The sequence below is a fragment of the Lolium rigidum genome, chromosome 2 (genome assembly GCF_022539505.1).
Source record: "Lolium rigidum isolate FL_2022 chromosome 2, APGP_CSIRO_Lrig_0.1, whole genome shotgun sequence".
Lineage (NCBI taxonomy): Eukaryota > Viridiplantae > Streptophyta > Magnoliopsida > Poales > Poaceae > Lolium > Lolium rigidum.
In genome coordinates, this window is record NC_061509.1 from 197,600,791 (window position 1) to 197,617,271 (window position 16,481).

Here is a 16,481-nt window from a genome sequence, read left to right on the forward strand (position 1 = left end):
TTACCGATGCGCTTTCCTAGGATTTCCGCTGATGCTTTACACGCCCAGGACGCCGGCGTCCGTCGAGGCTCCAGGAGCGACCGGCTCAATCCCGAGGGACAGGCGCTCCTGCTCCATTTCGGGGAGAGGTAGCGCGCCGCTGGACACCAACGCGCGAACCCACCTCCGCCTAGCACCAGCGCCGCCTCATCCGCTCGCTCCACCCTGCGCCGCCAGAGACAACTACCAGACCGCCTCCGCTCGTGCTCGCTGCCGCACCCCCACGCACGCGCACACCGTGCTCTCCGGCCTGCCCTAGCGGTCGTGCCCGTCCGGCTCCATCTCGGGGAGCGGCGGTGCACCATCGTTGGGGAGAGGGAGAGAGAGGTCGACGGGGATTCGGGGAGCAAAGGAGGGGCGGGGATTCGGGAGCGAGGATTGGGGGAGCGGCGCTCGATCTAGGTTTTCACCTGCGGTGCGGGGACGGGAGAAGGAAGCGACCGAACGAGCCGGCCTGCCTTCCTCTCACTATCGGGTCCCGCACGTAGGAGGTCCCATCTGTCATAGAGTCTTTCCGAAACTGAACGAGTGAGGAAAGTTTGACTGCATCTAACGGCCACGGTGAAAAGCGGGTTGGACACAGGTGAAACGGACGAACATGATTGTTTTGCCCCTCTCAGACCCCCTAGATGGCTGAGTAGTCTTTCAACATTTATAGGAGAAATAGTGTCATCAGAATCCGTTGAAACGCCATATGAGTTAGGGTATGGGTTCCTTTTAGGTATGTGAAGTTTATACACAACATTTACTACAACTAAACTTGACCCCAAATTGGATAAATGCTTCTTCATAGGTTACCCCAAAAAAAACATTAGGTATTTTTACCATAAAATTAAAGGCAAAGTTACTTTCGGGATCAACGAGTGGGCCCGGAAATTTTAAAAGCGACCAAAGAAGCTATCAGACTAGGTTTAGGGACATAAAGCTTACCATGTGCTTCTCACCATACAAGGTTGGCACTGCATTGCTTTCTCGGATAGTTTATGTGCTCAGTGGATAAATGAGAAATATTTCTGAAATGGAGAATTAACCAAAAAATCATTTGTTGAAAACGCGTCACTGGGAAGGTAAGGTATCACACATGGTTTGGACTTGCTGAAATATGCATCATCGAGAGAACTTGCAATGGGGAAAAGTAAGTTTGGAGAGATAATCTACTTTTGAGGGACGATTTTAGAATCACTGCGAATGTTACCAATTATCATATTAAATTTGTAATGTATCTTTACTGACCACGAGATCAAACCTGGAAGGATGAGTTTAACACCAAGAGACGCTGGAGCGATCCTCATCATTCGCCTAGCAAATGTTAAAAATGACGACTTCGTAGTTTGGCATTTCGAAGGCATTTATCACAGGTAACTTTCTGCCGAACGGTAAAAGAAGACACAAACTACATGGGTGAACACGACGCGCGGTGGACAGCGAAGGAGGAGCGGGTGTACCACTCCTGTCTCCTTTCCGCATACGACGTGCGGTTGAATTTTAGTTCCACTTTTTTTTTTTTATCATGCATTAGTGAACCAATGGATCTTTGAGATTTTCAGAATTTTCCAGGGGAGGAAAGGGTCAAAATTCCAACAGTTGGTTGGTGCCATTGCTCGGGAGTTTAGACTAACAAGGCCGATCGACGAACACAGATGCGTTCCTGAAAATGATTAGTAGGATAGCTGATGAATTGGCTCAACAATTACTCTGGTTCAGTATAACCGTGCGTTACATGGCACAACTGGCTATGTCACTCTCCCATCAAGCGTAACACGTCTTCTACTTCCGGGCAGCTCCCAATGATATCAAACAAGACATCCTGCGCCACCTCATCTATGCCGTCCAGCACAACGGGAGGTATCAGCGCCATATCGTCCTTCCCCGGGCTGCCGTAGCTTTCGGCCCCATGTATGCAGCTGTAGTACAGCTTCATGAGCTCGTCGATCGGGCTCCGGCTCTCCTCCGTGGTCGCAGCAGCGAGCTGATCGGGCAGCATTATGGTCAGCTCTGATGGCTTCCCGCCTGTCGGACGGGGGCACCTCCCACTCGGGCTGCTGCTCCGGGAGCTCTCCCGCTTGCGCTTGCCATGCTCACCGCGCACAGCGCCTCCCATGTCATCCTTGTCCCTTTCCTCCCCATCCTTCTTCGTCTTCACCTCGTCATCCTCTTCCTCCTGATCGAGTGGCGTGATCCGCAGCGAGGTCTTCAGCCGGCTGCTAAGCGCCTCCTCCTGCCGGAGCACCTTGGACCAGGTCTCGGACTCCCTGGCGCTCATCTTCTGCTGCAGCCGCTTGGACTGCCACACGAGCTTGCGCATCTGGTCGAAGCGCGGGCTCATGTGCTTGATCACCGCGCTCAGAAGGGACACCTTCCACGCCTTCTTGAGGTCGTGCGGCTTCCGGTACGGCGGCACGCCCTGGTGGGCCTGCATCTCTCCCTGTGTTCCCCACCAGGACTCGTGTCCCGTCGGCCACCACGGCGGCGCCAGGCCGCGCTCCAGCGGGAAGCTCCGTTGCGGCGGCTCGCAGTGTTGGATAAGCGCAGAGAGCACCGATCCCAACGTGCTGTCTTGGATGTCCTGCAGCCGGTGGAGGCAGGAGGCCAGGCCTAGCGGGCTTCCGCCCATGGGGCCGACCAGACCCATCGGGCCGGCGCGGTCGAAGCTCACGTTCTCCTTCCACCAGCCACGGAGGCTGTCGGAGGAGCCGGACATGGGCTCGCCGGCCTCGTCGATGACGCCATACACGAACCCGCGCGCGTTGCAGGCCTCCATCATCCTCAGCATGTGCCGGAGGACGCCGTCCTGCGCGCGGAGCATGGCCTTCCGGCGGCACCGCACGTCGGGAGGTTCCTCGTCGCCGGCGCCGTCCGATGACGTGGATGCCCGGGCAGGCACTGCCACGCCCCTGGCGCCCGCGCGGCCCTCGAGCTTCGTGAGCAGCATCTGGTCCTTCCACATGCGCTTCTTCAGGTCCGAGATCTCGACCGATTCAGAGCCCGATTCAGAGTCGCTCATCTCCTCCTGCTCCAGCTGCTGCCGCTCAAGGTCGGCCTGGGCATCACCGCCAGGTCCGTCTTTGTGCTCCATCTCCGACTCTGCAGAGTGTTGCGTGGCGTGAATGGAAAACTCACAGATGATTTATGACGGGCGAATGGTTGCACCGGCGAGCTATTTATACGCGCGGTCGACGTAGCCGAGAAGAATTCAGATGACAGCCCGGTCGGCGGCCGGTGATGTCGTGGCGTGGCTACGAGCCCGTGAATCTGGCCAAAGGCCGTATAGGGAATCGAGCGCGCGCGCTCTAAGTTTCTGCGCAAGCGCGTGCTGCCTTCGAGTTCCAGGCTCTCAGCGAGCTAGCTTCCTGTTTGGACATGGATCGGAGAATGTACAGCTAAAGTTTTTGTTCCGATCTCACATTGTTTAGCATTGTTTCTGACAGTATCCCACTTTCTTTAATTGTTTATGTGTATGGTTCCGATATGTGTTCATGTGGATGTGGTGGCGGTGGGCAGGCAAGACATGGAATTTTCTAAGTAGCCGTAGCCAAGAGGTACACAGGTGCTTTTAAAAATACTAGATTTAGATGTGCGCCTTGGCGCACGATCCCGTGTAGTTTATGTCTATGTTCATTTTATGTAACAATAATAAAATTTAACTACCATTATAATAAAACATTTCTTAGGTTTTACAAAACATTGTCGTTAGAATAAAATTGGGATAAAGCACACGAAACTATCAGACATGATAAGACATGTAATACAAAATCCCTTCTATGTAATCAGCAAATCAACGGGGGGATCAACCAACTATTTAAGCAGATGTGAATCTTTGAGATTTATTCACATGTCATATCAAAAACATGCATCTCTAGGGAACACAGGGAAATACATATCGATGGTAGTCTTATATATAGTAAGAGCAAAGCACATTGCTCTTGCATACATAAAAGTTACATATTGGAGAGCACAAGGAAATACATATCAGTGATAGTCTTGAGGTAGAGCAAAGCACACTGCCATATACATACATAATTGTTACTTACATATACTAAAGTCTCGAGAAATATGGCTAGTAGATGCATGTATTCTTCTGGCACAACTCTTCTAATTGAGAAAGCAACATATTTCTTATATTGTTCTTGAAAGCTCAATCTCTAACCTTTTTGAGTTGCATGGTCTAACTGTCAGGACAAATGTAGATAGATACAGTGATCTTTTAATTGTGACAGAAAGCATTATCTACCATTTACCACTGAGAAGCAAAGTACCACTGTAAATAACAGGTTATGAAAATGGCAAGCCTGTTCAAGGTGTGTCAATGAGGAAAAATGCTAATGAATCTAAATAAGAGTAGAAGGATACAGTGAGCCAAATAAACCACAATAGTTTTCAATTTCTCAGAATAAGACAAATACCTTTTTGAATCAACACAATTTATGCCTTTATTACCTTCATATTTTCAGGTTTCCAATACTGATTGATGGCTTTTGTATGCAGAATTAGGGACAAGCCTCTACTCCTCTATTCAGAGCTCTTCTAAAATATCGTAACCCCAAAATATTTTTATCAGGCCATTGGTTAGGACTTGTATGTTTCCCTTTCACTTTCATGAAGTAGTGAGTTTCAAAATTTTGAACCATTACCAACTCGAATAGTCTTTGTTTTTTTTCTTTCATGAAGGACATACACCTAATGCTTTGTAATACCTATCATGGGTATTTCCTTTTTCACAAACAAAAATACATGAATGGATCTAGACATTATCCTCGATATATACGCCAAAATTGATTCATTATTTTTCTAGCGCATAAGTAGCTAAAGCAAACTATCCACACCCCAATCTGCAACTAAATACAAAAGAGATGTGGGCAACGTTAACTCGAAATATTGCATGTATAAGCTTCTATACTACATAATATAGATGTACTTTTCTTCAGACAAATAAACTTCAGAAAAACATAAAACACACAAGATGTGATGTTTTATAGTCGAGACTGGGTCACTTACTGCCGTCATGTAATTTCTTCAAGGACTGCGCCATCAAGGGAAAGGCATACATTCCATTAGAAACCTCAACATAAGGCATCGCTGCTGCCTTCTCAAGAAGGCTTTCCCTAAATTGATAGATAAATATTTTGACCGCATTTAGACGATGGGTAAAAGAGGAAGCAAGCTTAGATAGATTGGTAAAGAATAAATATGAGAAGTACGAAAATGCGAAGGGACTGGCTCATGACACATCAATTGATAATTAAGGGATATGTTCAACAATCTGCTTGAACATATGAAGCTGAGAGTGAGAGTACATTACAATGGTCTCCTCCTTTTCGTAACAGATTGATTGGTTCAGTATAAAGTACATGTATGACCAAAGCAGAGATGCTCATTATGCACCCTCTTTATTGGATCAATTTTCAGAGCCACCCCATGAACAAAAACACAAGAAATGCTACCTGATTTCAAAAAGGAAAGTACCCTACCTATACTTGTGGCATGTCATGGTAATCAGTGGAGTGAAGAATTCATTAGGTTCTTCTACAACGAACCTAGCTTACCAGACATGAAGTTTTGTTAGCTGGGTGTTCCAGGCCTTCCTGTGAAAGTTCTACATGGTACCAAACAACCAATATGGCCAGCAACGATGAGATATATAGAAGCTGACCTGTGAAAGCTTCCGCAAAGCACGACAAAGGCTTCCGTGATGCACGACGAAGAAATTGATCCAACCTAGCAGCAGCTGAAAGAGCAGCTGGATAGTAAAATTGAGAGAAGCCATGATTATTGGAGGAACAAGGAGAAATGACCGACGAGGGGAACAGATAAGGACGCCCATGGGTGAGTGGGACATAAATAGCATACCAAAGTCCATCGATCTAGCAATTTTACAGTATGATACTATGCATGACAATCAGTATAAAAAATGGGGTTAGTGAATGACAATAAAGGAAAACTGAGAAATATACTAACAAATAATGTGCTCGCTAGCCATTAAGCGATGCAATTAGGAATTCATAAATTATTTTAAAACCATTAACATTGCAAGCTTAGATGAAAACACAACAAAACATATTCATAATCAAACAAAAGTGGTTACTACACTGAAATACCACCTTGAACAGTGCTACCTAGCTCAGATCTCAAGCCACCATTTCTGGAATCCTGAAGCAACTCAAATGCCAATATGATATCATACATAATAAGTATGAGAATCAGTTATAGACCTCTACTATTTCTTTAGTAGCGCATTGATCGTATTAATTTTGTGGCCTTCATGTGAAACTGAATTAACGAAGCTACGTGCAAATTTAGGTTTCTTTTTCTGAGACGAATTATTCAACAAAATCGTGTAGTTAATAATGGCTCCAACAAAGCAGTGGTGTTTTACCTGAACCACGGGCAACACTTGAGCATCATCCTGAGACCAGAACCACACCTAGAAAGATGCTGTAAAACATAAAGTGAAGAGTTAAACAAAAAAATTACGAATAATACAAATTGCCCTGTTTTAAAATAAAGTCAAGGCACTGGGCAAAGAACAACGAAATGGAGGCACACGTTTGAATCTTGGCACTCAGCAACTATTCGCACCTGGATCAGGACTATTTAATAAGAGCAGAAGCTCACTTGAGTCGTTGTACATTCCATATGTTCATAGTTACACCAAGCATGGAAATCTTCTCCAATTGGTGTTTTGTACATATAGCTTATGATATCTTCATAAGTTCTCAATGTACATGAATTGTTTTGGCCTGCCGAAAGCATATATTTGGACTCAGAAATACAGATAATAGCAAAACATTCTTAACAATTCAAAAGTTCTAAGGATCAAGCCCTTTGAATAAGTGAACTATGCTTCCCCTTGTAATAGTAAAAACATTTAGGTTGTACAAAGATATTTAGGAAGGTGTCAGGTCATCATAATAAGTGGACTAACATGGCAGATCAGTTGGGCGCTGGGGTATAATCTTCTACTATAGGTCTCATTCCTATTCGTCATATACAGTTATATCAACATGATTGATATGAGACGATGCATCAAATATTTAAATGCACAAGCCCTGTTCTTTTGCACAATCAGCTCCACATCATACAAAAGACATTTAATCATACACTTACCTCGAGACAATGATCAAGTTTTGTATTTAGAAATGACCAAATATATTTTACACTCTGAAGACACGAAGGCTATTACCTAGCCCCCAAGTTTCATGGCATACCAGACTTGGAATAAGATCCTATATGCTGCTTCTCTGTTTGTAGACCATGATTTTGCACCTGTATGAAAGGCTCATGCCCATTGTCTCAATTGCGGATGCCACTGTATTTGGTGTGTACATACCGCCACATGAACCTGCCCCTGGGCATGAGTTGTGGAGGACATACTTTCTTTCCTCCTTGCTGATTGATCCACTAACAAATTCTCCGTAGCTCTGCATAGTCATCAAGATAAGCATAAGAAGTACATTGCTGCATGCACAGCTACATGTAAATAAGAAACAGAGTTGAGGAACAGCTCAAAGGTGATCATCTTACCTGCAAAGCAGATACTATGTCATATGAATTTCCCTGGAAGTTTCCGGGCTGCATAAACAAATTTCAAAGTCAGGAAAATATCAGTAAAACATTAAAAAAACACTAAATCACTAATGCACACATTTAACAGATTATGGAACTGGTAAGCAACACCAAAGTCCAAACCCACGATTAACCTAACAAGCCTGTGAGCACACATGGTCAACCACACTGAACTGTGTTTCCACCACAAATTTCCCAATTTAATTGTTACTTATGCGCAGGATCATTTATATTTCTCAAGAACAGTTCAGTTTCATCACAGCTAGTCACATCCACAAACTAAGCAAACATATTATTGAACAATTAGCTCAAGAAGTAAGACAACAACATACTGTGCTCACTCACGTTCTTGTCGCATCCAGGTGCCATAGCGCTCCACGCCCATGACGGTCTCAATGATGTCGGCGATACGGTTTCCGGACTGGAGTCTGTAGCACATGCCCCTGGTCCCCATGGAGATGGAGTCGCTGACCCGGACGGTGTTCATTTTTTCCCTTGGTCTCTGTCTAATATAAATAAAGTGTCACTGGCATGTAAGAGTAACATGAGCGAAATCCCACCTTACGAATCCGATATGAGTTGTGGGTCTTTTTATCTCAGCGGTAAAGAAAATGTATAGTTAGGACCTGCTCAAGAGCCTCGATCAGGTGGCCAGCCACCATTCCAAGCGGCATGGGAAGCCCTATTATTCACCTACATCACAGTAACAATTTCTATAATACACACATGTAGCTCTAAAAACCCAAAAATTTGCACCTTTCAAAAGACAAATAGGCAAGCAATGATTGATCTGTTCGTGCAGAAATAAAAATATAGCACTCATACATCTCATTATTGATAGCTTGCAAATGAGAATCACATAACTAAGAGATGAAAATATCATATGGGTAAGTAATATCTGATTGCAGGTAAATTTCAGAAGAAATGCATAATTGAGAAAACAATATAGCATTAAAAAGGTAGCTAGCTTGTACCTTCAGCCTGCTTAGATATTTCCTCAAACAATTTATATGCATAGATACAAAATACATCTGGATCTGCACAAAACAAAGAACAAAGATTATGGGAGTGGAAGAGAACGGGGATGAGGTAAATCAAGAGGATGAGAGGAGTACCTGTAATCAGCAAAGGCGTGGAGGTGGAGAGATGGGCCGATGGATGCTGAACCTCGTTGGCTGCCGCTCGATCTAGAGGGGCTAGGGAAGGAGATGCAGAGCACGCCCTCCTCTCCCTGTCTTCTCATGGTGGGGAACCGTCCAGCCAGGAGGACCAAGAAATAGAAGAGGCAGCGGCTGACCTTGCCCTGCTCGCAGTTGTCAAGGACGAGAACGACCTTGGCAGTCTCAAGCAAGAGGATAATGGAGAGGGGCTCGGTCGGGGATTCCACGCCGAGCAGATCGGGAGAGGCACGAAGTGCCCAGCTGCTGCAAAACCTCATCATCATCTCCAACATCGGTGGCACCATGGAAGGCTTCCTCCTCCGCCTCCTCGCCATCTATCTCGACGGAGAAGACCACGACGGCACGCAGGACCGGGATGAGGCGCGGTCTGTGTCGGTGACCTTCGTCGGCGGCGGCGGCAATCGGACGACGCGCTGCTGACGTGAGGCGATTGGAAGAGGAGGCGAGCGGATTGGGAGAGGAGGAGGCGACAGGATTGGGGCTAGGTTTTCGTCGGCGCTTTTATTTGACAAACAAACGGCTCGGATGGACGCGGGACTCGTTCGCAAATCGAACGGCGTGGAATCGCCCCCTACGAGCGAGTGTCAGGTTGCTTGCGTGGATACGCTGTAAGGCCCCCATGGGGGTGCAGCAATTATACCTTTAGATACGCGGTATGCATGAAAGAACACACTCAAATAGCTTGTCATGTTTCAAGACATAAAAGATCACTGGATCAACAACAGGTTGGAAACATCCCACGCAGGTTCACCCAGATGTGAAGCTCGAGATTCATCATACTCACAAGTACTCCCTTCATTCTCATTTAATCGACACCATGCCAGACCACTCACTTAAGGATTTCGTACTAAGCTGGAGTTAACTAAATCGGACTAGAGGGGTATAATGGAAAACGTTTTGCTCTCCCTCCAAACATGGATTATGATAACTGAAGTTTTTGATATAAAATACATGTTACCATGTACATATATTAAGAAAGGAAATTAACTTACAAGCAAAATAAACTTGAAAATGTTACTCCCTTCAGCCCTAAATATTTGTTGCAGATTTAGATAAAATTTAAGTTCATTGAACCTACGACAAGTATTTAGAGTCGGAAGGAGTAGTTATTTTTGTTGGAAGTGGTAGTTCATTCGAGTTAAAAATGGTGGTTAATTTGAGTTATAACTGATTTCACCACCCGATAACACACTGCGTCCCCCGAAAAACCTCTTGCCTCAGAAAAGGGAATTAGAAAAAAGCAGTGCAAATAATATGAATTTTGATATAAAATATTATGAAAGAGGAGCAAAATGGAATTTACAAAAGGGAATTGCAAGTAAATAGTAAATTTTTTTTTGAGAACCCGCGGGTGATCTGTGTGTCATTGTATTAAGCTTGACGAAGCGGACCAGAAAGTCTGATACAACCGAACGAGGAGAAATACATCCACCGCTAAAAAAAAAGGTGAAGCCAGCCGCCCTAAGGGCATGAACTAGTGGACCTCTCTCAAACGCCTACCTCTACAAGATGACCAAGCTCTCTACTCCTCCAGCACTAGGTTAAGGGTGACAGGCATCGGCGCGGGCTTCCCATCAAAAACCCTAGCGTTACGCTCAAGCCAAAGCATGCGCAGGGTTAACATGATGAGCGAGTTGGCCTTTTCTCGCCACCAGCCCGGACCATACTCACAAACACATATAAGAAAAAAATGGTTACTTCTATGTGGATAGTCACATAGAATAGGACATCTTGGTTTCAATTCTCATCATCTGCAAATATTTTTTACAGCCAGCAAAAAGATAGTTCAAAAGTGTTCTGCAACCCTGTATAAAGAGAGGGGTGGATGGAAACAAACGTAGAAAAACCTTGCGGCCTTGTGGAGTGGGTTAGGAGTTTCCCGAAAAAAGACCATGCATGCAAGAGTGAATAAACTACGGGAAATCGTGTTTTGCCGTGCTATGCACGCTTTGCCGTGTGCCCTACAATCCTGAACACGACAAATGTAGACTCTGCCGTGTGGAACAAAAAAAGAGCACGGCAAAAAAGACCAGTCATTTTAATGCTCTCACTTTTGCGGGCCAAAAAGATAGGGGTGGATCCCAACATCTTCGATTTTTGGGAACATATGCATACTAGGAAAAAACCTCATCCTAAGATGGGGCCGATGTGGGTGAATAAAGGATCACAAGTGCGGAGTACCAAGTACGTGGAGAAGTTCAAGGAGGTACGCGGGGACGACCCTCGTAGTTCCCCCATTGACCCCAAGGTTGATTTGCTGGCGGGAGAAGGCGAGGAATGGGAACTTATGGATTGGTGATGGCAACGTTGACCATGCGACCATTCCTAGTCTCTCCCAGCTACGAAAGGGTAGGACGAGCTCTTAGCCTGCAATAGAGAAACACCCACGGCTTGGGAGAGGAGATCCGGGTGTGTTCTTTTTTCCTCCCCAATGTACACTGCATTTTATATTTCCTGTTGCAACAATCATGGCAAAACAAATTGAATAACATAGAATGAGGTCGCTGAAGAAAGGAGACGGTGTGAGGACGTGCAGTCTCTGGTGAGCTAGCAGCAGCAGCTGGCCCAACAACAGCAGGTCCTGGCCTAGCAGCAGTAGATGATGGAACTTATAAGAGTCCAGATGCTTTCCTTGATGCCGAATGGTGTGACTTTTCCTCCTGTTACTCCTTTCACCTTCCCATGGGTAAGTAGTCAATACATATGCCATCTTAATGTCTTGCGTCTATTGACAACTAATACCCACCATTTGGTTGTTTCTAGTCACAGAGTTCGGTTGGCAGCTCCAACCATGCGCGCCAAGGTCAATTGGAAATCCCGCTGACGCCTCCTATGTCGGTTCAGCAAAGCATGAACAATCCGAACACCCGCGCGTTGTTCTAGGTCAGTTCTCCAACATTTGTGACTCGCGCGCTTCTAAGTTTAGCCTCACTCACTTTAGTCTTCAAACTTGTCAAAACAATATGACGTGCTAATCTCACTTCAATCTTCAAACTTGTCAAAATTGCAACTTGTCAAAACCATATGACTTGCCAATCTCACTTTAGTCTTTGAACTTGTTAAAATTGCAACTTTTCAAAACCATATGACTTGCCAATCTCATTTTTCTTTTAGTTTGGAACTTGTAGGGTGGGCATCATAATGCCCCTTGATCATCACCGGTGTGGCCGACATGTGGAGCTTCTTGATCATCATGGTATTTATATGTTTGTGGTGGAAATATGGCCAATAATATGTGCGTGTGGTGTTTATGAACTTGTAGGATGTTGTTATCTATACTTTGGACTATGTGACTTGTTTTATGTGTTTGTTATGGACTTTGCCACTATGGACCATATGGTGATCTATTCATTGCTATTGACGTGATTATGATAATATGGTGACACAGGTTATGATGATATGGTGATACATTTGAACTGTTATATGTTCCTATTGTTTGAAATGTAGGAATTAATAGAAAAATAAACATTAAAAAAATTGGGCGTCCCCTTTGCCATGTGCACACGGCAAAGGGGATACGTGGTGCAAACATGTGAGCCTGGGAGGTGCGCGGCGACCAAATGGTCAGGCCAAACGGCCTTTGTCGTGTCCTTGGTCCATATTTGCCATGTTCGTGCCAAAGGGGGCACACGGCAAAGGGAGGTAAGCCCCTCGGCTTTGCGTTTATGTTGGCCGTGACAAGGCTCGGGACGGCGCACGATAAAGCTTCAGGAGAACAACACAGGTGGAATCTTTGCCGGGTTGTCGTGGACGAAGCACACGGCAAAGGCAAAACCATTTCCGTGCTATTGAGAGTGAGGAACATGGCGAAGATTATCTGACGTGGCACCGTCAGGTAACCGGGGAAACCGTGAAACCGATTTTTGCCGTGCGCCTGCCAGTGATGCACATGGAAAAGACTAAGCCGTGTTCCAGAAAGAGTGGCACACGACAAAGAGGCTTTACCGTCCCATTTTTCGTCGTTTTTTCCTTTGCCATGTTCTGGTACACGGCTATATCTTTACCGTGTTTTGAAATGGCTTTGCATGTATTTTGCCCACATGGCAAAACCGTTGAGTAAGTCTTTTTTTTACAGAAAACCGTAAAACTCAATTGAGAGGGAGTTGACACGATTTTTGACAACTCATGCCCACAAGGTACAGTGATTTAAAAATATGTATGGACTATCCAGCGAGGTGGATGTGGCCCCACATGGTACAGTGATTCCCCAAACCTTCACTGGGCTCGTCGGAGAAGACCACCGGTTGAAGCTGCCCTGAATGCGGAAGATATCACTGCGCACTGACATTCCCTTTGGAATCGCGGTCGCCGTCGCAGTTGAATACCTGGGAGACACATAAGAAGAAGAAAGGAGCTGCGGGGAACTAAATTTAAACGATTCAAAAAACAAATGAAAAGGGAAAGAGACCCGGTAACCCATAGGATATGCGGAAAAGGAAATAGTGACCGTTGTCTTTAAAGAAAACTCACAAAAACGCGGCAAAAGAAATTGGCTGCCAGATAAGGCAAACCTACTACCTCCATCACAAAACTTAAGGCCTATATTTTTTTTCTTCAGAAAGTCAAACTATGTTAAGTGTTTTAACAAAAAAATCATTAACATGAAAAGTACAAAATCAATATCATTAGATAGATAACAAAATATATTTTCATATGGTATCTACAAAATATCATATTTGTTCATAGATTCTTCTAAAAGTTTATCCAAACTTTACTTTGTTTGACTTTTTTTTTAAAAAAAAAGCCTTAAGCCTTGGGTTGGAGGTAGTATTAAGAAAAATGCACTTTAAGTTTATTGTGAAATATTGAAAAATTATGAAGAAAAATCTGGATGTACATTTGGACATTGAGTAAAGTCTATACTAAACCTTGAATTCGTAGAGCATGTGGAGATTAAACCCTGAACTATCGATCCCTGAAATCAGCACCCTGTGTTTATTAATCCCGCTCAAATTGAACCTTAAACCTGTACGAACTAGTTCGGCGCACGGGAATTAGTACAATCCCGGTCAGGATCCTCCAACTCCGGCAACGGCCACGACCACGATGACCTCGTCGCTGTCAACCCCACTTCTCTGGACCCTGCCTTCCCCTGACCACAACGACCCCCCACGCATCCGCCCCATCCACCACCGCAACTCCAGGCTTCGGGTGTTGTTTGTGGGCAGGTTAGAGCATCTCCACCGGTAGCCCCCAAATAGGCGTCGGTAGGGGCGCCGGCACCTCCGTTTATGGGGCGCGGCACCGCATCCTCTATTTGGGGGAGCTGTTCTCACACTGGCGCCCCCAAAACGGCGGCCCCAATAGATATTTTGATTTAAAATTATAAATAAATGCATAGAAAATTGATTAACAAACATTTTATTCCACAAACTAATACATAATTGGGAACGTGGTATACATGAAGATATAGTTTGGTACATGGTTTTCCACAAACTAATACATAGTTTGAACCATGGTTGACACAAATATAAAACATTGCAAAAATACTAAACCTAACTAGGCTGGTCATCGCAGGTTTCGTGTGTTCGATGCCAAGAAAGAACACTCGAGGGCACACCCAGTCACCCAAACTGGAAAATCCAGCTGGCGAGGGCGTGCCCCTGTTGGTTCTTCCGAGGAAGAACATCCAAAAACATGCGAGCCGATATTTGCTGCGAAGAAACAACACTCGTCAGTCGTCGTCCTCCTCGGCCCTGTCGACGTGGTAGTTCCGGCGGCAATGTGTCTCGTCGAACACCTTGACGCTCATGTCCCTGTCGCCAAAGTAGGAGAACACGAGGACGAAGCCGGCTTGGAGGCTGTGGTGGCGAGCGAACTTCTCCCAACCGATGTGGAGGTACATCCTGCCGCGCGCGTCGTAGATGACGTCATTGATCCACCGGTAGTAGCCGCACGAATCCTCCCGCAGATGCAGCGTGCCTGGGCGGTCGTCGCCGACGACGAAGTCTGTGAAGGTGTCCGGCAGCCTCTGGATGCCGCGTGGGTCGTCCTTGAGGACAAGGACGAACTCGCACAGCACGGGCCCCTCCTCATCCATCTCCGACGATGAAGATGACGACGCCGCAGGCGATGGTGTGCGTGTAGCTCTGTCGCGGCCACGGCCACGACCACGGCCATGTCATCGGCCTCGACCAGACATGGTGTCGTCTTTTCAGATGGTGGCAGCTAGGGTTGGGGAGAGAGGCGCTAGGGTTTGTGTGTGAGAGGAACGATGAGAGACGGCCCTTTTTATAGGCCGGAGGGAGGCGGGGGAGCGGGGGAGCGGTGGCGCTCATTAACGGCGGCACGAAGAGCAAGGCGCGCGCGACGGGACGGTTCGTTGAGCATCTGCGGAAACTGCACCGCCGCTGCGTCCCAATAACTCCCATCGCGAGGTAGGCGACGGTTAGGTTAAAATTGAATGAGCCGCTGACGCGTCAGCCTCGCCGCTCCCCGCTGGCGTCGACTTTTGGGATGTGTGGCTGACAGGCAGCTCCCACGCCCAAAAAATTCAACCCCGCGAGGCGCCGGCGCACCCGATTCGCGCCCTTGGCGAAGGGGCCGGCACGAGGTTGCCGACGATTCTATTGGGATCCAAAATTGACCGACGCCGTTTGACATAGGCATCCCCAATGGGCCTGCCGAAGAAGGTACCCGGGGTTTACTGAAGGCCCACAACCCAAAGGATAAGAAGATTCGGAAGCCCAAGATACTATTAAGGAAAGCTAGAGTTGTAATAGGAGGCATTATTTGTAATCTTGCGGGACGAGTTAGAAACCCTTCCGAACTCTGTAAACTTGTGTATCACGAATCCCTCGGCTCCGCCTCCTATATAAGGTGGAGTCGAGGGACAAAGAAGGGATCGAATCATTGTCTCACAAACCCTAGTTTTTACATCGTCGAGTACTTTTCGGCTGAAACCTTCGAGATCTACTTGCCCTCTACATCCAACGAAACCCTAGTCCACAACTTGTAGGCATTGACAAGTAAATACCTTGTCAATTGGCGCCGTCTGTGGGATCTAGAGGCGACAAGGAGCTGATCTCGATGGCATGTTCAATATCGTCGACTTCGTCGGTAGCAAGCAACATCATGGACAGAGGTAAACAGATCGAAACTGGTCTCGTTGATTTTGTTCCTCACCCGCCCTCCCGTTTGGATGCATATGCGTATCTGGAGGAGCCCATGGAGATGATGTTCGGAAAGTTTCACTTCCGCATCGAGAAAGAAGGAGCGTATCGTCTCAAAGTTCCGATCTTGTCGGGATTATCGGTGGTTGATCCTGATTTTTCAAGCTCAGCATCATCCATCGAGTCAGGCGACGAGGAGATTTCGTCGCCACGCTTCATCAGCACCAAGGCAAGCGAAAAACTCGCCAAGATCTTCAGCGACATGTCCTTCGAGTCATCCGCGGACTCCTATATAAGCGATGACTCGAGTGACACCGACAGCTTCAACTTCATCGACAAATCCATCACTATTGGAAAGGTCTTCACCAATCTCTATGATGGTGTCACCAAACCCAGCAAGGTTCAGAATCCAAAATATCATCAGATTTACGCCATTGGAGAAGCAAGTCGCGATCAGGAGGAGACTGATACGTCTCCAACGTATCTATAATTTCTGATGTTCCATGCTTGTTTTATGACAATACCTACATGTTTTGTTCACACTTTATATCGTTTTTATGCGTTTTCTAGAACTAACCTATTGACG

At 46.2% G+C, this 16,481-nt stretch overlaps 2 protein-coding genes and 1 long non-coding RNA gene across 4 annotated transcripts; all 3 read right to left on the bottom strand.

The window, feature by feature from the left end:
- Positions 1-1,777: 1,777 nt before the first annotated feature.
- LOC124690452 (ETHYLENE INSENSITIVE 3-like 5 protein) lies at positions 1,778-3,115 on the bottom strand. The gene has a single exon (XM_047223838.1). The coding sequence runs from the start codon at positions 3,113-3,115 to the stop codon at positions 1,778-1,780; it is 1,338 nt and encodes a 445-aa protein (XP_047079794.1).
- Positions 3,116-3,967: 852 nt separating this feature from the next.
- On the bottom strand, positions 3,968-8,095 carry LOC124687944. Of its 2 annotated transcripts, XR_006998366.1 has the most exons (6): positions 7,935-8,095; positions 7,561-7,608; positions 7,220-7,425; positions 6,616-6,776; positions 5,035-6,471; positions 3,968-4,208 (listed from the first exon to the last, which is right to left on the bottom strand). It is a non-coding gene; the product is annotated as an uncharacterized LOC124687944 (long non-coding RNA). The 2 variants fall into 2 exon arrangements; XR_006998365.1 differs by having other exon boundaries at positions 3,968-6,471.
- A 139-nt stretch (positions 8,096-8,234) lies between these two features.
- LOC124690453 lies at positions 8,235-9,055 on the bottom strand. Its single transcript, XM_047223839.1, has 2 exons — positions 8,718-9,055; positions 8,235-8,639 (listed from the first exon to the last, which is right to left on the bottom strand). Exons 1-2 carry the CDS (start codon positions 9,053-9,055, stop codon positions 8,609-8,611), a joined length of 369 nt encoding a protein of 122 aa, XP_047079795.1. The 3' UTR covers positions 8,235-8,608.
- Positions 9,056-16,481: the final 7,426 nt, after the last annotated feature.